The sequence below is a fragment of the Microtus ochrogaster genome, linkage group LG4, assembly GCF_000317375.1.
Source record: "Microtus ochrogaster isolate Prairie Vole_2 linkage group LG4, MicOch1.0, whole genome shotgun sequence".
Classification (NCBI taxonomy): domain Eukaryota; kingdom Metazoa; phylum Chordata; class Mammalia; order Rodentia; family Cricetidae; genus Microtus; species Microtus ochrogaster.
Window position 1 is genome coordinate 30970631 of NC_022030.1, and position 23124 is coordinate 30993754.

General features: G+C 40.4%; 1 protein-coding gene across 9 annotated transcripts in view; it reads right to left on the minus strand.

Annotated features, from left to right (window-relative positions):
• Positions 1-510: 510 nt before the first annotated feature.
• Positions 511-23124, minus strand: part of Pam (peptidylglycine alpha-amidating monooxygenase) — a 294614-nt gene continuing 272000 nt past the window's right edge. For 3 of the 9 annotated variants that reach the window (XM_013351610.2, XM_013351603.2, XM_013351606.2), the window contains 6 exons: positions 20737-20852; positions 16931-17030; positions 10779-10832; positions 4866-5069; positions 2007-2060; positions 511-1355 (listed from right to left, as the gene is read on the minus strand). In XM_013351610.2, coding sequence (XP_013207064.1) covers positions 1174-1355; positions 2007-2060; positions 4866-5069; positions 10779-10832; positions 16931-17030; positions 20737-20852 — 710 coding nt within the window. In that variant the 3' untranslated portion in view covers positions 511-1173. The remainder of the gene's footprint in view (positions 1356-2006; positions 2061-4865; positions 5070-10778; positions 10833-16930; positions 17031-20736; positions 20853-23124) is intronic. The other 6 variants (XM_026786114.1, XM_013351607.2, XM_026786116.1 and 3 more) reach the window with 3 other exon arrangements.

Sequence of the window (23124 nt, forward strand, 5' to 3'; positions counted from 1 at the left end):
CTAGCCGTGCAGGCGGCCGGGTGCTGGGGACGCAGCTCCGCTGCTCCTAATTCAACAATCAGGTTCTAAGTTACACTGATGTAGCATTAAAAAAATATCCTCCAAAAGTAATCGGAAGTCAGTGTGAGGACTTCCCCTGTATTATAAGGACCTTTGTCCTTGGCTCAAGTAATTCTTTAAAGAAATAGAATAGTCAACTATGCTGATGGATCTATTTGGGTTTGACCTCTGAGACATAGAGTCCCTCCAATCAGCCATTTTTACTATTTAATATACTAGATGTAAAACGTGTTATGATTTTTCAAAGAGAACCTGTTTTTTTCCATGTTTGAATAACCATACTTTTTAATATCGCTTGGCCACTTAAAATTATCGTCTACATTTTACACAAAGCATTTATTTTGGTCGAAAAGAATGAACCAGTTCTACTCTCTGGTTTGTGTAATTATGAAAAGATGTGCATAAAGTGTTTCAAGTATGCAAAAAAAATTCACAAAATACACTCGGACGGCTAATGCTCTGAAAACACTTTATTACACAAATTACATTCAGATTCCGAAAAATAGTGTTCTAACAGTGTAACCATCTAAAAATAAGACATCCCGGAAACACACCAACTGAAGAGAAATTTAAAAAAAGAATTTAAATAGAGACTTTTTAAAATTTCTCTCATCGCAATATAATGTTAGTGATTTTAAAAAAATAGAAGGAGATCTAGCAGCTTTTCGTTGTGCAGCGCAAAGGTTCTCTTGACTGCCACGGGCTGAGAATGCTGAACAGGAAAGGCACCAAAGAAAGACACTGGCAACGGGGCGCGGGTCGGGAAAACACTGTGTGTTCAAGCAGAGAATGGGGCTATTTACATCCACAAAAAAGTCCCCGAGTGTAAAGGAGCAAAACTTCCATCCTGGGGTGGGAGTGCGGTGATGGAAGAGGAGGGCGGTTTCTCTAAGTTCATATAAAGACAATGGCACTGTAGTGAACTGTTAGGCAACCCCTCACCTAGACACAGAAGCCAACACATAACCGAATGAAGTAAATAAGGTGGTGTACAGTCCCACACAGACGAGTACAGCTTACAATCAATGCACAGAACTTTACACGCACTAAAGGGAAAGGAATCTGGGCATCCTTGGTAAACCTCACTCCGCCGCCGAGAGGAGCGCCTGGCGTTCAGGAGGAAGGCGCAGGTGCGGGCAGCGGGGCCGAGTACTCCTCTTCTGATTCACTCCCCTCATCATCGTCTTTCTCTTGGTCGCTGCCCTCTGTGCTAAGGCGGTCAAACCCTTTTCTGCTGTAGCCTTTACGCCGGCTTGCAAAGAAATTTCCTAGGTTTAAGCCTCCGCTTCCTTTTCCTGGAAAAGAAAAATACCGAATGACATTGTACAGTTAAAATTTGCACAAATAAGCCTGTTCCCTTGTAAACTTTCATTTTAAACAAAGACAGAAGTTGGGAATGGGGAAGGGTCGATTTATTTTTTTTTTAAAGAGTGCTATTCAAAGAGATTTGTCTTAACCAGACGGACACTACTCAACAGACTCTACCAAAGTAAACAATGAGATTCTAAGCTCCACCAGAATATGTTTCTGCAGGCATAGTTCAGATTCATTATTCCTACTGTTTCTCTGCAGCCCTCCTGGACTGGCAACTCCTAAGTTGCTGTTCATTTCAATGACTTTACGAAAAGTTCTTCCCTAAGACAAACACTGACACTCCAGTACCGGTGACAGCAAGTTTACCAAAGACAAACGCAAACAGAGGAAGGCAGGGAAAAGGAACAATATAATACGGAAAGGCAAATAGAAAAAAAGAAACAAGGCCTGAACTTTGCTGCCAGGCTCTTGCTTCAAGGTCTTTACTCAGCATTTATGCTGGGGGATGGCTACACTGCACATTAGGTGCTGAATTTTCAGGATCAAAATACAAAACAGGGCCTTGTTCTTCACGAGACACAAGCTTGTTGACTCTGAACCAAACATGAGATTCTGAAGGTCACAAGGCATACCTCTGAATCTTCCGAGTACTCTTCCAGAACTTGGCTCGGGTTTGTGTTCAGAATCTGCTTTAAACAGAACGGAAAAACAAAACAAAACAAAAAACAAAAGACAAACAAAAAGATGGCACATTTTAAATGTGTCCCAATCACCCTCCTCTATCCAAGGGCTCAACTGTCAACATGAAATCAGGAACTAACAAGTGACTAAAAAGTTTTATTTAAATGCGATTTTAGAAAAGGCTATATATCATTGAGAAACATAAAGGGGGCGGAAATGGTTGAAATTGAGATGTATATAAGGGGTAGTATCTTGCCTTGCTTCTTGCCTCTTATGGGCTGTAATTGTGACAAACTAATTCTCGAGCCTCAGGTCCCTCCCACTCTGAGAAATGAGAGGTCAGTATCCATCTCCCCATATCTGTGATGTATATATAAGAGGGAGTGTTACATGAACGGTAAAACCACACTGACCAGGGCTCATTTCTTTTCTTACTTTGTAATGGAATAGAATTAACTTAGCAAAATACTGTAAAAAATGTAAGCTTTTGCTAAAAAAACTTCAGGGCTATTTCTTTCTCTGTTAATAGAAGCATACAATCCTGCTCTGGATCTACATAACCTCCTTCATAGGAAGCCGATGTGAAGGCAGATGACATGAAACCCCAAATAATTCCCATGCACTTAAGGGGACCTCAGCCCTTTCCCCTGAGGCTCCCATCTGGAAGAGAAGTCAATTTCTCTTTTTTTATGGAGAGGTAGAACTCCCAAGGGAATCCAGTTGTCCCCTGCTATGTCTCTTCCTGTGTGTTCTCTCTTTCTCTCATCATTCTTTCACGGGCTATCCTCAGAGAAGCATCAGGGTACCCAGCAGCCTCACGACAAGAGCTAAAAGGCAGATGGCAGCTGACAGATAGAAAACAAAATGGAGAAAGCACTGCAAGAAAACCAAGAATAGACTCAGATCCACAAAGACACAGTGCCTTCCTTGGCCAGTCCTGTGTGCCCCGTGCCTAGCTGGGTGTCCGGGCCGACTCTCAGTGGAGTGCACAACCAGGGTGTGTGCAATCAATGCAAACCAAACTTTAGGAGGGTTCCTCTCTCTCTGCTTCTCTCTCTCTCTCTTCCTCCCTCCCTCCCTCCCTCCCTCCCTCCCTCCCTCCTTCCCTCTCTCCCTCCTTCTTTTTTGATAAAAACCTGTTGATGAAAAACAATTCTTGAAAATAGTTGGCAGGCTAATCTACCTTTTCAATTAAATGTCACAGAGTTGCATAGAATTACACTTTTCTTAAATAACACATGGGGGCACAATGTTGCTCCCTTCCCACACAGCCTTAGGCTTCAGTTCCATGTCACATGTCCCTAATAGCAAATGGGAAAGTAGGCTTTCTTGACTCAGTAGTCACTTCCTCTCCTGGTTAAATAGCCAAGAGTCCTGCCATATGCCTAGGCCCTACCTCCCACTGACATCCTTTGTTGTTTTCACCGCATTACCATCTTTTGTTAAAGTTTTGTATATCATCTTTTGTGTGTCGCCTATTTTGTGAGTTTCCTCTACTCATCCGACCCTTTCCAACAATTATCTTATTGAACAACTAGTATCAAAAAGTGCTGTCTGTGCTGGGCACGTCCAATTGATACCACCTATCACACATTTGTTGTCTTAAAGTGTACGCCTCACGACATGGCCAGTTTTCTTTCTATTCATGACAATTCCAGGTTCATAACAGTCCTTTTTGGGAAGAGCTAATTACATTTTTTCCCCCAAGATTTATATGAAGTCAATAAAGAGTTAATGAAAATCTAAGAAACATTACTTTCATAACTCATTATATGGAACCCTCCATTCTTTGTTTCAGGATCTTTTTCTGTGTTAAGGCTTTTGTCATGGGTACCTGAATCCCTACCATTGGCTGCCTGACCTCAAACAGAGACCAGACTGTGTTTCCTGATCAAATGTTGCCTCCCATAGTGCTCCACTATAGACATCTGCCTTAGGATTCAGAAGCTGCTACTTAAAAGTGCAATATAAAAATAATATCAATTATTCATTTCAATATTACTGAAAGGGCCTCAAAGGATGACAATTTTTTATCTTTATTTTTAAATATACTGACTAATGGTACTGGACCCTGCCTCATTCAGTTAGGAAATCTAATGGTCAAATTTATGACTATGCAAAACCCAAGTGGTTTGCTAGGAAAGGAGGATTCTGGGTGAAGTAGAGGCTTGAGATGGGCACCTCTTTTTAGTTCTCTATGACCGACATTACTCTTTATACTTGCTAATGACACTGGTGACATAGTAGGTACCAGACACTTTGGCAAATGCATAGTGTCCATTGCTCTATCTCACTTTCACACACCTCATATTTTAGTCTCATTTTATCCATGAAGAATCTGGTTTAGAGAGATTAAGTAACTTGCCCAATGTCATGCAGCTAGAAGCTAGAGTCAACCTGATAGGGGAAGAATACAACCTCAAGGTACCTGACCCAAGTATTGTGAGTTCTGGTCCATTCCTATTAGCAGGTATGTCCTTCTGCCTGATCTGCAAGATGATCTACAACTTCACAGCTTTCTAAGGTGATATTATTTGGGCTTAAGCCAACTGTTTAAAGGCAATGAGTGAAGTTATTGTCGAAGCAAACGACCTAAATGTCAGAGGTTCCAAATAGATTTTTATATTCAATATTATTTATAGTCACCTTTCAAGACACAGACAATAATATCATAAGAAGATAGAGAGCATGTAAAGCAAACTAAGTCAAGCCAAACCAAACAGACAGTCATGACAAAGTTCCTAATGGTAATTAGGCCAGACATGCTTTCAAAGGTAGGGTCCAAATCCAAGGGGCTCATTTTTACTTGCCTCCAAAGGCCCTTGATTTTTTCCATCGAATAAACATGACAATGGCCAGCAGGACAACCACAGGAATAACCAGAAGGGTTGTAATGAGAACCACGGGCACTCCTGAGTCTGGCTCTTTGCTCAGTTTCTCTTTCTCTTGCATCTTCTGCAATTCTGAGGAGGTGGGTTTGTTCTCCATTTTGGATTCAACAACTGCCTCGGCTTCTTCAGGGAGAGAAGAGTTCACAGTATGCAACTGATTCAAAGATTCCAAGCCCTCTCACCCACCCCTACCCAGTCAAATCAACAATGGTTCACCAAGAACTTGTTGAGACCAGTGTATGTGGGGTCACGTTGCAATCTCAGCATCTATAAAGTCATCAGCAGCTATGGTGACTGCTGTGTAGTTTTCACCTTCCAGCTGGTGCTCTTTGATCTGCCTTTAATTCCCTCTTTAGCCAGTAACTCCATAGCGTATATATCCTTTTGCATTTTTTCCAAGGTTAGGATCACACACGGCTTTGTGTAGAGGAGAGGAGCTGGTGCTTACTACTGGAGTCAATCATATTTCTTCTCAGGTATACTAGCAGAATAACTTTGGGCAAGTTAGTTAATTTATTTTGACCTAGAAGGATCTCCTTTGTAAAGCTGTGATACAATTCCCTTCATAAAACTGTTTGATTTAGATGTGGGCCACAAAGAAGGTGCTTAATAAATACTTGGTTCATTGTACCTTCTATGTTCTATGATGTTTTAGTACTCTATATAGTCATAGACATTTACAAAGTTATAGACTGACAAAGAGAAAAAGCATCTGTACCTTTGAGGTCTTTTATATAGTTCTCAGCAAAATATGTGGGCATAAATGCAACATATATAATTTTATTGGTGATAAAATAACACCAACCTTCTGAGACACTGACAGGAGCTGGGTAGGTACCAGGCTGATCAGACATTAAGCACCGTGAAGAAACAGATTCAATGAAGCTGTAGAAGCTATGACAGGGGCTTTAATAACTATTGACTTGAAACGAGGCTGGACTTCGAGCCAGACCTAAGAAGCATGTGGGTATCTGTGCAAGGAGTAGAATTTAGCTGGGAGAAATGTTACAGTCCTGTTTGCTGAATGACTCAGGAGGCTTCCAGAATATTAATTTCTTGGTGGATCTTCTCCCCTACAATATAATATAGACTGCATGATGCAATGGACCTCAGACTCTGACAAACTTGCAAGGATAGAGGGTTTCAATGGGGGAAAATTGGTTAATAATAGCTTGCTGGACATACTCCTGAAACTGCTTAGGACACGTCACATTGAATCTATGATATAAACACATGGAGTACTGAGGCTCTTCGCTTCGGTGTTCTGCGTTAGCTTCTTCCACAATCTCCTCACACTCACTGAGCACCTGCATTACACACAGTATGTTGCTCCTCTTTAATTGACACACAGAGCCTGGAGCAGGTGCTATTGTTACCCTTTCGCTGAAGACCCCCAAGTCTTCATCTTGTTCTTTGGACTTTACAAAAGCAGAGACTACACTTTCTCTAGCATTCGCTTGCCTGGCTCTTAGAATTTTAAGAGCAGGGAAGGAAAGGGATTGGTCCACAGACCTAACCACGGTTCTATCATCCCCTGTGTTACTACAGAAAATGTATACGCAATTGGTCTACATTTAAACATGTTCCATATTTAAACGGAACAAAATGGGATGATGGGCTTAAATAACTTAAAACAAATTTATATCTTTGGTATTCAAGAATGTATTGCCTTTAGAAGGAAGGCCTGGTTCTCTATTTGAAAGGTGTATACACTATGAGATAATTACCCAGTATCATAGAAAATAGAATTTTTTTTTTTTGCTATGATCATTTTGTCAATTTATAACTGGTACCCTTGAGGAGGCAGAGCCAGGGTTGAAGTATATTAAATGTAGAGAGCCAGGGATGGCATCGGTTATAGACGGAGGGAATCAGCTTAACATTCATAGAAAGTAGATGAGACACGGTCATGAACTAGCTAGACACATACCATTTTAGACATTCTTGGCTTCCATGGGTCTCGTATTTTGGATGTAATCTACTAAAAATACTTGAATATTCTAACATTTGGAGTACACGGAAATGTGTTTGAGATTTGAAAGGTGGTTTGCTAAAATGAGGGCAGTTTAAAAAATGTCCCAGTCTTAGAAAGAAAAGCAATATTGCTGTTCTTCTGACGGGATGACACAGGTAGAATGAAAAGTCTAACAGAACACTTAGCACAAAAAAGTCCGGGAATTCCACTCAAATAATAAATAATCCAAAGTATATCATTCCACTCTTTATATGAAATTCCTTTATTAAGCATTCCCATATTTTGGAGCACCACCGTTAAACAGGCATGGAGTGTAAAGACTCTAAAATGAGCCAATTCCCGAGTTTCTGGAGATAAAAGGGAATAGAATATGACACTCTTGTATCATATAAGATGGCATATACAGTCTGCCTAGAACAAAAATGTCTTATAAATTCAGAAGCTGTCATCGCATCTCTAGATACAAAGAAAAAGCCATAGTTTTAAAAACTGATATATAAGAAGAAATTCTTTTCCTTCTTCTGCCCTTTAAAGCAATATTTCTTTAAAGGATAGTTATCCGTGCTTTTTTTGTGAGGGTAATTGCCTAGTATTTGCATTTTTCTATTATTTTATTATTTTTTATTTCGCATGGTAATACGTTATTTAAAAACTTTCCTCTTTAAAAAATAGCATCTTTTAAATCATAAACACATTTCATCTTATTCCAAATGTTAAAATGTAGATATTTTTTAGTAGATTACATCCAAAATATGAGAATTATGGAAGTCAAGAATGTCTAAAGTGATACATATCTTAGTAAGTTACTGCTGTCTTGTCTCATCTACCTGCAAGTTCATTGTTGTCTCCTCTATTTTCTACGAATGTAAAGCTGATTCTTTTGCTCTATAACCAATGTTATGTATGCATTTGTGTGAATGCGTGTTTGCACGTGTTAATGCATTCTTTGTGTGTTTTTGTGTTTTGTGAGTGTGTGTGTGCACACCTGAAGTCGGTATTAGGTGTCTTTGTCCATTTTTTTCCACTTTAGTCTCTAAAGTAGAATCTCTCCCTGGATGCAAAGCTTACCAACTCCAGAGAAGCTAGCTAGATGGCTCACCCCCAAGATCCCTGTGTCTGTTTGCCCAGTGAAGGGATTCCAAGAGGTTGCCATGCTTGCTCTCCTTTTGTGTGGACTCTTGGGTATCCTAACTCTGGTCTTCATGCCTCTGAAGCAAACACTTTAATCCACTGAGCTATCTTTCAAGGCCACTCCTTCTGTCCTCCCTCAGACTTCTTTAATAAAAGCAACTGGGATAATAATCAGGAATGGAGGTACATTCTTAATCGAGCAATATGGAAATTGTTACCTAGCTCACAATCGACAGAAGTGAAGAGGGAGGATAAGCACATTATCTTGTGACTTAGGAAAACATGAGAGCTATACCCAGCATCAATGACCGTCGTTCTCGTTCATGTTTTCTCTTCTCCTCCTACCCCCACAACAGATCCTTACAAATTCTCTTCTCAATAAGATCCAAGAGGTTCACTGCACCTGAGAGCCTCTTTCTTTTTTTCTTCTTTCTACTTTTGGAGACTGATCACCATTGTCCTCTTTACATGGGGCAGGGGATGGGGTGAGAGCTAGGCTTTGACCTGTTTTATTCCTAGTAACTCTGTTTGAAACTTTAAATCTTTTCCCTAAGCTTTTTTTTTTTATTTTTGTCGTTTCCAGATGTCTTATTTCTGAAACTCCCTTAAAATGTTGCTTCTGAAACCTTGTTATAACTGCTCAGTTTTATGTCTACTCACGTGGAAATAAGTATCACCAAAGTAACTCACATTTAGAGTTGTAAAATTAGCAAACACCTCCTATGTTGCCAAGTGGCAATTTGCTTTGGCCTCTGTTACAAAGGGTAGCTTCATGGTTTTGATAAATGATAAGATCTAGGTATTCAGCATGATCCGTATTTCTTTTGTAATAAGAATATTACTTATAGAAGAACAAGAATTATTTGGGTTCAAGGAACAAAGTATCTCTGTTTGAGGTGGGATATTCCCGACTATTAGACTGAACTTTCTTTTTCTTTTTTTTTTTTTTTTTTCGAGACAGGGTTTCTCTGTAGCTTTGGTGCCTGTCCTGGAACTAGCTCTTGTAGACCAGGCTGGCCTCGAACTCACAGAGATCCGCCTGCCTCTGCCTCCCGAGTGCTGGGATAGACTGAACTTTCTTGTAGACACTGATGTAAAGTTTACTATTTGTCCTGCTGGGTTCTGCCTGGGAGGTTTTCCATCTAAATGGGCTCATTGTTTTCCCTTCATCAAGAGCTAAGGTGAGGTCAGGTCAGGATAAATGGACTGTTTCCCACATATTACCATCAAGAACGATTTGGTAAGGCATATTTAAACGGAAATACATTGAAATAATTTACAGTTCAAGATATCGGAACACAAACTGCAAATCATTCCTAACTGCCTGCATTCTTGGGAGAACTTAGAGCAAATGGATTGATGTGCTGTCAGGATTGATCTGGCCTTAACACCGCAGCAACGGCTAAGAACACAGGATTTGACATCAAAAGACTCGCATTTAAAACCTGACTTTAACACTTACTTTCTCCTTCGTAATACCCATCCATACTTCCTCATAGGTAAAATAAATATCACATGGTAGTAGGATTATATTTGATACTTTTTTTGTATTGTCCAGTTTTAGTGTTCCATATATGATAAACATAACATCAGTGATACTATATAAATAGCAATGATTTAAAACCTGTATGTGTATTTGAGTAATATGAGCACCACCCTATATGATCCTCTGGGCAGAATCTCTACAAATGTCAAACAATTGCAGTTTATTTCCTCAATTATGTTTTTCTCAGCCCTTTCAATGTGGAGCCTACTGTCTTTCCCTTCTGCCTGCATGAACTTCCTTTTGTTCCTGGCTCTGCATGTCTTTCCAACCTACTGTCATGAGGCAGGAAAACAAAGACGCCTAGACTTTGGTCTGAAGATCTCCAGGTTCAATATGAAGAAGGGAATCACTTGGTTACATAAGCACGGTGGGTCCTTAACAACACAGCACCAGTCAAAAACTTACACCGCGCAGAGAAGCTGCAGGTTCGAACTGGTTCTGGGAGAGGAAAAAGTAAGAAGACAGAGCTTTTGAATAGACAGGGTATAGTAGCTGCTTACCTGTAGACAAGCTCACATGTATGCCTGTGATTCAGTTGCCTGCGTTTGTGTGACTTACGACTTCATCTGGCCCCAATTGTTTGTGAGTTCCGCCTTCACCTGCTCATGGGGACATGTGGATGTGTGCCTCCTTTCTCTCCTGCTTTTAAATGGGGAGTAACTGACATGAGGTCAGTTGTAGTTCTATTTCCCTTAGACTCAATACACTGCCATTTACAAACAAGCCCTCAGTCAGTCTTATAGGCTGAGAGGTGCCATGACAGGGGCTGGCAGATGTGCCAATGTTTCTCATCAAGATATAGGACTGACTCACCAAGGTTTTCACTCGCTTAAATGAGAGTACATGTAGAATTTTCTAGCATACTAAAGAATCATTTTTCTATGTAAGATCAACAATATTTCCCAATATGACAAATTTTCCTTCCTGCATTATCTTTGGATCACAAGCTAGAGGTTTCTGAGATCTGCATCCAGGTCCTGCTCCTGGGAATCAGTGATTGGAGGGCCCTCTGACAACTTCCTTTACAATAAAGGGAAGCAGCACTGTGGAGGTTTAAGGGCTGGGTACAAAGCAGAAGTCATGGATATTTACCGCACTACATATTTTTATCCTGATAATTTTTATGCTTCAATCAAGAGCCAAAAAACAGATTTTGGTTTAAAAGAGAACTCTGACCAACCTTTGATTTCCTGGACCCCAATGCCTGCCTTTTTCACCGATCGATGCTCCATTTCTGTAAAAGCACAATAAGGAGTGAGAAAAATCAGAATTCTCTAAAAGAACATTTAAAAACTTAACATTGATATCATTTTTATTCATTTACAAATATTTCCTAAGTCTAATTAGTGGCCATGTTCATAAATCTTCAATAAAACATCCTTGGGTAAGCTGAGATAACATTTCTAATAACTTTAGATTTAGAAAAGGTCTTTGGCCAGGCAGTGGTGGTACACGCCTTTAATCTCAGCACTCAGGAGGCAGAGGCAGAGGCAGGCAGGTATCTATGTTCCAGGACGGTCAAGGCTACACAGAGAAACCCTGTCTTGAAAAACAAAAACAAAAACACAAAAAACAACCAAAAAAAAAAAAAGAATTTTCCTTTCGGAATTTATAAGTATCATATTTTTTTTTCTGAAATATCACTCAGTTCTGTTTGTTAGGGCCAAATGGCAGTGCTGGTGACAAAACTCCGTTTGGCCCCCATTCCCGACCCCACCCATGGCAGTGCTGGCAACAGTGGCCTAAACAAAAGATCTCTGGTCTGGTAAACAGAAGAATTTTACTGGGTAAACCAAAGCTTAACTTCAGCATTCCTCAGGAATTTCCACTCACCAGGACCTCCTTAATCTGTCCTCAAAGGTCAACTGTCTAAGGCAAGGGCATCTAAGTCCCAGTTAATCTGAAGAGCCTGTCTCAGCTCAAAGGCCCCCATCCTGTTGACTGTCACCTAAAATCCACTTGATTTTTCCACCACTTTGTTTCTCTCGGCTCCCGCCCTTGACGCCCTCCTGAGTACAGCCTTGGAGTTCGGTCCCCAGTAAACCTTCCTTTCCACCCATGATGTAGTCCAGTTCAGCAGCTTCACCACTCCCTTGCTTATAGCGTTTTCACCTGGACCATGTCTTAGAGTGAAGACGGTTTCAACTGATGCATCAGGAACTCGGAGTAACAAAACTGACACTATAAAGGATGCACTACTAAACTTGCTTAGGAATTATTATGTTATGCCAAGTGGAATTTAATTAAGAGAGTGCTGACTCCAACTTGACCGGAAGGTAAGCAGCGCTTTGACCAGGCTTGCTAGAAACTGCTAGGGAGAAAATTCAGTACCGTTATTTAAGTTTATTTTCGGGTTGCTGAGAAAACACTTCTGCTAATGCTCTTTCACCAAGCTTGCCCTCCAGTTAGGCTCCATTTCAACCACAGGAGACAAACTTGACTTACATCAGGCCAATAAGCTCATCTCCATATCAAAGAATATGCCTCTAGTGGGCAGCTCATGGGAACAGTGCAGGGTGGCAACCACCTTTAAATCCTGATTTGCCATTATCCTCCCCTCCCTTCATGCTCTTATAAGAAAAAAGAGTAATTCTGCCAGGTGTGTAAGGTGATCCCAGGTAACAACTACCAGAAAACAACAACAACAATAATACTGGTATACTTAAGAAATAACTCTAACAATTGTTGGCTGTGTAAAATTCCCACTAACCCAAGTAGCCATACCTGTGGTGTCCTGTCTCTGTTTAGGTTGTTCAAAGTCTAACCTGGGCCAGGATTTAAAAGAGATTTAAGAATAATAATGTATGTGGAATAGATAAGCCTAGGACCTATAAAAACTGGTAAAAATTTTCCATTCCAGGCTGGTCCCCTTTGGTGCATTAGCCAGAACCAGTCACCTGGTATAATTAAAGAACTTTTTCCTTTATTAATTTCTAAATGTGTGGAGTGATTCCTCCCTGGGAGGAAGGTGGATAATTCTAGAACACTGCCATGCTGTAACTCAGCTGTGCTGCTTAGCTTTGTCCTTGATACCTAGAAACTAGTGTGACCAAGGAAGAAGACACCTGCTTAGGAACCTCCCTATCAGCTTGGCCTGGCGTAAGTAGGGCATTTTCTCGATTAAAGGTTTAGGTGAGAGGTCCAAGCCCACTTTGGGCAGTGATACCCTAGGGTACGTGGTCCTGGATGATGTAAGAAAGCAAACTGAGCAAGGCACAGAGAGCAAGTCAGTCTACAGCATCCTTCTGTGGTCTCTCCTCTGGTTCTGGCTTCCGGGTTTTTGTCTTGGCTTCCCTCAGTGACATGGACACAGAAGTCAAATATCTACCCTCACCAGGCTAGTTGTGGTCAGTGTTTAACACAGCAATAGAGAAGCCAAGTAGGACAGCAATCTTCTCTGAATTTGACTAAGCACTAGAGTGGAAACACAGACGCTCTTCCAGTGCCAGAGGTCCCATCTCACTGAATTATTGTGGTCTGGATTACACAGATAGATTTTTATCATCTTGATGTTTTATGCTATATTGTACTGCTTTTTAAACAGCCATTGGAAGTTGTACCAAAACCACGTAGGACGAGTTTTCAAAATGCACATATTAAAATTGTTCCCATTTCTCCTTATATAGTCTTTTCCATCTTTAAAAGGTCATTTAACATTTTTTTTATTGTTGTAAAAATCTTAACTTGGTCAGTCATTTGAGGATTATCCATCTATCTTTAGCTTTACATGGTTTGCCCATGCCTCCAGGGTCTTTTGCTGAAAACACAAGTACTGAATGCATCTCTTATAGGGAAAAGGGAAAGTGACTTCTGGGGGTAGGATAGGCCAGAGGCTCTGCCACAGTCCTCACGGGAGGGGAGTAAGAAATGCCTACGAGAGCAATACAGCGTGCTCTGGGTGGGTCCATGTGGGAACTTCCAGAGACATTTAGATTATGAGGACTGATTTAATCATGCACTGTTTCCAGTATGGAATTAAAAAGATAGCTTTACTGCAGTGTGATAAAGAGATGGCAGAGGCTCAGAAGACAGAGGCATGTAGAAGAACGTCCTTGGACTGTTTTAGTGTGGCCCATCCCTTTATCTGCTTCTTGGCCACGTGCTCCCTTATGCCACGTGATCCTGCTACTGTGATGTTCTGCCCAAACCACCAAACATTGAACCCTTTGAAACCATGAGGTAAAACAAGTTTTTTCCTCATGGACATTTCTATCACATCTGTGCAAAGATACCTGATAGCTGAATCTATATTCACTATTCTAGAATTGGGACCTTACTGCAGAAGAGTAAGAGCTACTTGAAGACTAACTCAAAACTCAAAAGTTTCTTTGCATACTGTCCACGGCTTTCATCTGATATGATGAGCAGCTGCCTGGCTGTATCGTAAGAAAAGGCCCTTTACATTGAACTTTATGACAAAGAAACTCCGCTGCCCCTGGACATTCTGTGATTTGTGATCCAGTAGCCAGATTATCCGGGCACACTGGCACCTCCAGATGTCAGGGGTAAAAGCTCTGTCTGCTCGTATCCAGATGGGAGCAGCTGAACATGGTGGCTGCGTGTCCTGGGCTCAGGTACAGTGGCATTTCTCTCCGGTATTATTCAGACCACTATGAATGCTTTTGACTAGATAATTTGGTTATTATTGGGTTTGGTCCCTGTGGTGTCTTGAGTGGTGAGTATTTATTTATTTATTTATTTATTTATTTATTTATTTATTTATAAATTTATTTATTTATTAAGGATTTCTGCCTCCTCCCCGCCATCGCCTCCCATTTCCCTCCCCCTTACCCGATCAAGTCCCCCTCCCTCATCAGCTCGAAGAGCAATCAGGGTTCCCTGGCCTGTGGGAAGCCCAAGGACCGCCCACCTCTATCCAGGTCTAGTAAGCTGAGCATCCAAACTGCCTAGGCTCCTCCAAAGCCAGTACGCACAGTAGGATCAAAAACCCACTGCCATTGTTCTTGAGTTCTCAGTAGTCCTCATTGTCCGCTATGTTCAGCTAGTCCGGTTTTATCCCATGCTTTTCCTTATGATAGAGCCAGGCAGCTGCTCATCATATCAGATGAAAGCCGTGGACAGTATGCAAAGAAACAACCCAGACCCTACAGTCCAGAGAAGGCAGCAGACATGGCCCTACTGCCTCCATTTTTCTGTGTCCTTAAAACAGCTGTGCTCTTGATTTGGCAGCACAAATACTAAAATTACAATGACAAAAAGATTAGCATGGTCCTTGCAAAATTGTAAAGCATTCCCAATTTCTGACCAGAAGGAGGACCAGATTTTTACCCAGAAGGAGGACTCTGGAAAGGGAGGAAGAGATAGAAGGAAAGGTGAGAGAGAAAACAAGCCAGAAGAAAGGGGGAGGGAGAAAGACAAAATATTGCCTGGTCTTCTATGCTGAATTTATATATAACTAGTCAGACAGACAGACACACATATACATGCATACATGAACGGCATACAAGCAGAAGAGCAGCTATCCAAAGAAATGAAAACAAGAAAGGATAGGAGAGCCAGAGAGAGTAATGGGGGTATGTGACTATGACCAAGATAAAATAACATATATGTATAAAAATGTCAAAATGAAACTCATTATTTTGCATGCTAACTTAAAAAAAAAAACTCAAAAGTTACTGAATACAGCACTGGCTAAATTGAGATGTAAAACCTACATTGCATCTGGTTAAAGTTTATAGACTCTTGATTTTACTTTTCTTCCAGTAATTCGTTTTCTTTCCTAGTTATAACTTGAATTTATGCTGTTTCAATTGACATCATTTTACTCATCAAGTTTTCATGTTTTTTATTAATTCTTTTCCTAATATTGCTAACTGCAGCAGCTTTTGATACCTCAAAAGTTATCACCCCCAATTCCTTGTTACCATTTGTTACCACTCTCTGCTGTTGCTTAGACCCCAACAAATTTAAAAAGTATCTCTGGATATTGAAGTTTTGGGCCAAGTAAGCATTCAGTGAACTTCAGTTAAGGGAAATTTTGTTTTACAGTCTGAAACCAGGGACTAGGCTAGTACACTTTTAATGATATACAAATTGAAATGAGATAATACTAACATCAATGAAGACTATAACACTAGTAATCCAGTCCCAACTCAGGCCATGGTATCTGCAGACAGAGACACTGTGGGACCCTGCCTATCAGAATTCCTGGGGCCAGTTCTCATCTGCCAAGCGAGTTAACATTAAAAGGGATATTGGCCACATATCCTTCTCCCTTCCTTTTTCTGTCCCTCTTGCCTGGGATTCGAGATTCTGGCTGAGGGGCTCTTGGGAAACCTCAACCATCTTTAGACAGTTAGAAGAGCAGGTAGACCCCACTTCTGCCACAAGGCCTCTGCTTCATAACTTCAGAGACCAGACCATCAGTCTGTTTCTCGTGCTGGGGCCTGAAATTTCCCCAGTTTCCCTGCCATGTTCTTGCCTATCTGTCTATCCATGGCACTAATAAGTTTTCTAACAAACTCGTTACTTTCCACTAACTGAACTCAATGTCCCCTTCAGTCCTCTCAATAAACCCAACATTAAGCAATCCATCTCACTATCCCCTCAAATCTCATTCCTCAACCCCTACTCCAAAACCTAACAACTCATCCACTTACTGACCAGATTCTTAAGAGTAAATCTGTTCTTTTATGTTTCCAGTTAAATAAAAATACAGCAACTCAGTATTAGGGGGAGGGGGAAGGAGGTGGAAGAGGGGATAAAGCTGAAGCCAAAATGAAAAACAGAAAGAAACTCTGCTTCAGATAATGTGTCAGACAAGGATGCTGGTGTCCCTTCACGATCAGCGCTAGAAAGAGCTGAGTGCCAGATGGGGTGATGTCTTGTGGCAACAAGTCAACCTCTCCTTTGCCAATGCTGTCTCTCTCTTCTGTAACAAGCTGGAATTAACGGGGCTTTTTAATGTAACAGACATTACTTCACACATCAAACATTTCCTGTGGAGTGTCTCTGGAAACAAGGCGACGTCTGCCAAGAAAAAAAAAACCCTCTCTCTTCACATTTAAGAAATTATTTTAATTCCTGAAATAGAAACCAAATAAGGACCCTCTCCCTTCCTCTTCTCCCTCACTCATCCTTCATTTCCCCTGTCCTTTGTACTACAGGGAACAGAGAACCAAGGATGCTCGATAAATGCTAACATTGAACCCCAATCCCAAACTCCCTACGTCCTGATTTCCTATTCCTGGCATTAAAAAAAAAATAAAGGCAAATGTTTTTGTTTCCCATGACTTTAAACAATAAACCAGATGGTAATTGTGGATTAAAAATACTGTAAAAACAAACAAGCAAAAAAGCATAACAACATACTTTCAGTCAGGGTGAACTTCCACACGGTGTTCGTGTGCGCGTCTCCAATGTACACATTTCCATCTTCAGAAGCGACGATATCATGAGGCATATCAAAGCGCTGCCAGATGTAAAGACACGGGTTATCATGGTGAGGCTTTACTTCAACACGTCACGGAATGGCAGAAACACGAGACAAGGTGTGCGACTCAAACGGAAGAGAGCCACCCTTGTCAAAGACAGTCATTGTGCCCCTACTCTGCGAGGAATAATTCAGGCACTGAGAACCCACTGGCTTGCAACTCCTTCAAACGTTGGAAATTCATAAGCTGATTATTTTTTCAGGGTTGTTTTATTTTCAATAACTTAGTTATGCTTACTTTTGCTTTCAAACATCTTCTATCATTAAAAAATTGATGATCAAGCTTCTCCTCTGACATTTTTATACATGAATATTACACATTCAGATTACTCTCGTCCCCAAGTTTGCTCATACCCCTCCCACCCCTTTCAGCCCTCTCTCCTCCCCATAAGTTCCCTTTCCATATTTACCATATGTATCTCTTTTTTGTTTTGAGACCCAATCATTTTCTCTAGGGCCATCTGTGTAACTATGGCTCAGAACTCCCATTGGAGCCTCACCAGCAGGGACATGACTGACAGCAGGAACTCCCCACTTCCCATAATTTATCCGTAGCCACTAGGTCAGCAGTGGGGGACCAACAGTGTCATTAAAGCTCCTCCCTCCATGGTTGGCTGTTAACAGGTCCACTCTCTTTTAAGATTAAGTTGTTGTTGTTATTATTATTAGTATCATTATTATTATGGTAAATTTTATTATTTTGAGACTAGATTTCTCTGTGTAACAATCCTAGCTGTCCTGGAACTAGCTCTTATAGACCAGGCTGGCTTTAAACTCACAGAGACCCACCTGCCTCTGCCTCCTGAATCCTGGGATTAAAGGCTTACATCACCACTGCCTGGCAAGTTTTTATTATTTTAAATTGTGTTTATATGTTTGTGTCTGGGTGTAGGTAAATGCATAAGCACAGTGCCCAAGGAGGTCAAGAAAGGACATTTGGTCCTTGGCGCTATATTTACAGGTGCTGTGAGCAACCAGTGTGGATGCTGAACTTTGGTCCTCTGAGAGAGCTCTGCAATACTGAGGACAGGCCCATCTGCGAGCAGGCTCTGTGCCGACACTGGAGTCATTACTGGAACAGACATATCACAACTAGCAAATGCGCCTCCTAGGCTCTTAATCTGTCTCCTGGTTTTTTCTGTTCCCTTATCTGCAGCAGTGGTGATATCATATTATTTTGATCACTTAAACCTTTACTCAATCTTGGCCCTCTGAGCACTCATGTGTTTCTGCATCCAGTGTCTTTCACTGCAAAGAAAGACTACAGACTGGAGGATCCTGACTTAAATTCGCACAGCCACAGCCCCCTCGTTTTTAACTAGGATGCCAAAAGCATAGGAGTAAAGACAGTATCTTCAGCAAATGATACTGGGTCATCTGTGTGTCCATATGCAGAAGAATGAAACCTTCTTTATTAGACTTAATGTTTTATTTCCCTTATGCTAATATAAAGAGTGATCAAATATATATATATATTTTAAGACAGGGTTTCTCTGTGTAACAGCCCTGGCTGTCCTGGAACTAGCTCTTGTAGACCAGGCTGGCCTTGAACTCACAGAGATCTGCCTGTCTCTGCCTCTCGAGTGCTGGGATTAAAGGCACGCACCACCAGTGCACCCCTAAAGATTATAGTCAGAAAAGGGAGACTCATACTATGTGAGAGAAGAAGCAGCAGATACATGCAGAGGAAAAGACCTGGTAAAACTCAGCCTCTGAAGGCAATAGCGAATCATTATACCGTGTTATTCCTTTTACCCGGACTTTGAGTCTTTATAATGATAATCGTAGTAAGTAAATGATCTGAGGGATCCATAAACTGGTTCCACTTTACTGAATCAACACAGAACACTTTCCCACGTGGAGGGGTGATATCATAATTTGTTTTGGGGAAGGAAGATCAAATTCTATCTCAGCATGAGACTCTTTTCAGGTCCCCTGTATTGACCCACACATTGCGACTCACGCCTCACCACAAGTCTGGTGACTTGCTGATGTTTAGGAACAAGGCTCTCTGAAATTCTAATTCAGACTTATTCATAGTCTTATGAGTGGTGGTCTCTTGCTTAGTGCTGAGTTGTTTTTTTTTTAAAAAAAGATTTATTTATTATGTACACAGTATTCAGCCTCCATGCCTGCAGGCCAGAAGAGGGCACCAGACTCCATTACAGATGGTTGTGAGCCACCATGTGGTTGCTGGGAATTGAACTCAGGACCTCCGGAAGAGTAGTCAGTGCTCTTAACCTCTGAGCCATCTCTCCAGCCCCTTAGTGCTTAGTTTTGATGTCCTGATGTGCATTTCAATTAAAAGTTAATAACCTAGTTGACACAGAACACTATCATTAAAAGGGACCAGACAGAGAGAAACACTCTGATAAGACAAATGGTAAGCCTGAAAGAATGGTAATATTTTTCTCTCTTTAATCAATAAATATGAGGAAATTAGCTCAAAGGAGATTAGCTCTCAAGATCAGACAATCAATGAGAATTCAAAACAGTGTTCAGGTAAAATATGTGCTTTACATGTAGTGGCTTTCCTTCTAACAGATGCAATGATTTAAATGTGATTGCACATTGCTTTTCAGATAAAATGTCTTCTAAGAAAATGCGTACATACAAACTATAAACAGAGACCCAAATGAAGAGACTCTGCGATGGAATTCTTTAGTTCATGTTTACTTTGTTTTGTTTCAGATGCTGTAGCTTTCTCTAACAAAGGCACACTGAGGAAGAGACTGTCTGTCTTATACATGATTAGATCCTTAAGACCCAGTATAAACACTACAGTGAACTTTGATAGAATCCAGACTGCTCATCTTATGAGAGATTTCTAAAACACTGAGATATTTTAAAGTCCTTTTATTTCCTCACCTAACAAACTTGTTATCCTAAGAGACAGTTTAAGAATTACGATACTAAGACATACTTTGTTGAGTGGCTTGTGATAGCTGCCTTTTGATTTAAGTAAACACAATAAACCTTTCTACAGTTTGAAAAATAACCCTTGCCGAAGCATTTAAGTAGGCTGATCTTCCTACATCTGACGGAACTCTGGCCTGTGCTTGCAGTGTGCGTGAGTATTATGATCACTCTGGCAATTACTCTGCATATACAATACAGTGGCAGACAAAAGCCTATGTAAGGCTCAGCTGTAGTCACTGAGTGTGTAAAAATGTTAAAATACATAGTGGCAACTTACTGTGGAGCCTTTACTCCTCACCTAGCCAAGTCTTTAGAATTTGAACAGACTCCATAAAGTACTATTTTCAATTCTTGTTGTTTATTAAAATCTTAACACTACCTCCAACAAAAAACCAAGCCGCCTGCTGATTCTAAAGAGAACTATAGGAATACATTTACAATGTGGTTTCTTCACCGTTGAATGAAACTAGGAAAAGAGTCTATCTGTCTATCATCTATCAATCAATGTATCTGTATTGACTATAGTCAATTGAAGACTCTACCGTAAAGATAGAACTGCACCGGGTAATGTTCATCTGAAAATACTGACGGTCTAGGGAAAGACATGGACATTTATTTTAAATCAACCTAACAAAAGCCATCTGCCAACTCAGCTAAGAAAGCTATCATGTCTTCTATGGTTAAAAATAAGAGTTATACATCGATATTTATGTTTTAATTTTGTTATAAATATTCAAATCTAGGCATTTGTATTTGTATTAAGTACCTTGCGTACTGGCTTGAAGACATCTATAACTTCCCCACTGGAAAAGTTCATTACAAAGCCCTGTACGGGTTCATGGTCTCCAAAGTAGGGCTTCCCATTAACCGCAAAGAGCAAACCTGTGACAAGAGATGTGGTCTTTCTTTAAAATATGGACAAAGATTGGCTTTGAAACAGAAGCAACAAACAGTACACAAACAAAATAGTCGCCATCAACATGGTCCCTATATCAACGGCAATGAAAAGTGCTTAGCAAAGATTATCCTGTGAGTTACCAGATGTGGGTCAAACAGGTTAGATGACCGACCGTATTGTAGCAAGCACATCAGAAACTGGAGGGCCTGTTCTACTTAGGAAGCCATCCATGAGCAGGCAGGATGCATAATTACTGACAAACCTGCCTACTGGCATTTAGGGTTAGAAAGACATCCTCAGTAGGGATGGGGAAAAGGTCAGCTTGTCAGAGTCAGCCATTTTGGAACATCTGATTAGGTGGGAAAACTAAGTAGTAGCTGCCTTGCTGCAGCAAGGATAAGAGGAGAATGTAAAGAAGGGACGAGGGGAATTGCAGTCCCCGGAGGAAATAATCTGATTTGAGAAAACTCCAGCTTGCTAACAGGAGATCTGGATTTTAGACTGTTAAAGGCATACTACCATGGGGGAAAAAAATTGAAGCACCTTCTTATGAACATATTTTGTAATAAAATGATATTTCTTTGGATGAAAGTGAAATAATAGAAATAGTGATGACTTAAATCATCCAGAGGTTTGAGTACTTCATTTTTAAAGAATGCATTAAAGAGTTCCCCTAAGAAGAGGCTCAGAGGATAGCTCAGTGGTAGAGGGCTTGCTTAGTATGTTTTTTGTCCGAGCCCCAGCACTGCAAAGCCATATAATGCTGAGCCTATGTTCACCATATTTTCATCTGTCTTAAAAGGATCATAGAGAGCTTTAGAATATATCCTATAACATAATACAGTCTGAGCACCAATTATTACTACAGAGCTGTAAAGACACTATCTCCTGCTTAGTGTTTTGAACTTCCCTGTTTTGAACTTTAATTTTTATCTTTTTCTAGATTTTAAAACTATTATATCTACTTAATCAACTTCCTTACTAACTGAATGATCTTGGCAAACTAATTCTTTGAATATGAAGTAAAGCCAACTACAGAATATCTCTCTTGTTGACGTCAATGAGTTTTTTTATTTTATTATTATTTCTCAGGAAACACACACTTGTTTCCCATCTAGTCACTTAAACCTTTTCATTCTATGCCTTGGTGACCTAAAATGTGTAGGTACTAAAGTGGGGAGTATAGTCAATGTAAGTTATCACAAAGTTAAATATATTTCATAATGTATTTGAAGATTTGTGTAAGCTTTTACTTAAAATATTAAGTTGGTTAATACACATTCAAAGAAATATAACTTATTTTATAATATAATTTTATACACATCTTATTTTATAAATTTGGATTTCTTTTTCAAATTTTATTTTTGGCTTTTTGAGACAGGGTTTCTCTGTGTAACAGCTCTAGTTGTTTTTCTTGTAAATTGTTCTGCAGACCAGGCTGACCTTGAACTCACAAAGATCCACCTGTCTCTGCCTCTTGAGTTCTGGGATTAAAGGCATCCGCCATCACTGCCTTGTGAAAACTATTAAAACCATTACAATTTATATAAAAATGCTAAATCAATATTTTTATTGGTTGTTTCTTCTGGCATCTATCTATCTATCTATCTATCTATCTATCTATCTATCTATCTATCTATCTATCTATCTATCTATCCTCTATCTATTTTTGGTTTTCTGAGACAGGGTTTCCCTGTGTAACATCTCTGGCTGTCCTAGACCTGACTTTGTAGATGAGGGAGGCCTTGAACCCACTGAGATCTGACTGCCTCTGCTTCCCAAATGCCGGGATTAAAGGTGTGTGCCAACACTGCCTGACCTCTCCTGGCACTAAGACACAAACCTCTATTACTTTACATTTTAATCTGTTTTAAATAAATTGGCCACTGTGATGGTTTGATTGAAAATGGCCCCTTTAGGCTCGTGAGGAGTGGCAAAATTAGGAGGTGTGGCTTTTTGGTAGGTGTGGCTTTGTTGGAGGAAGTCTGTCTCTGCGGGTGGGCTTTGAGGTTTTAATGCTCAAGCTAGGTTTAGTGTCACTCTGCTCTTCCTGTTGCTTGTGGACCTCAGTGTGGGATGCTCAACTACCTCTCCAGCACCATGTCTGCCTGCATGCCACCATGATTTCTGCCACAACAACAATGAACTAAACCTCTGAACTGCAAGCCAACACCAATTAAATGTTTTCTTTTGTAAGAGTTTCCATGGTCATGGTGCCTTTTCACAGCAATAAAACCCTAACTAAGACAGCCAGCA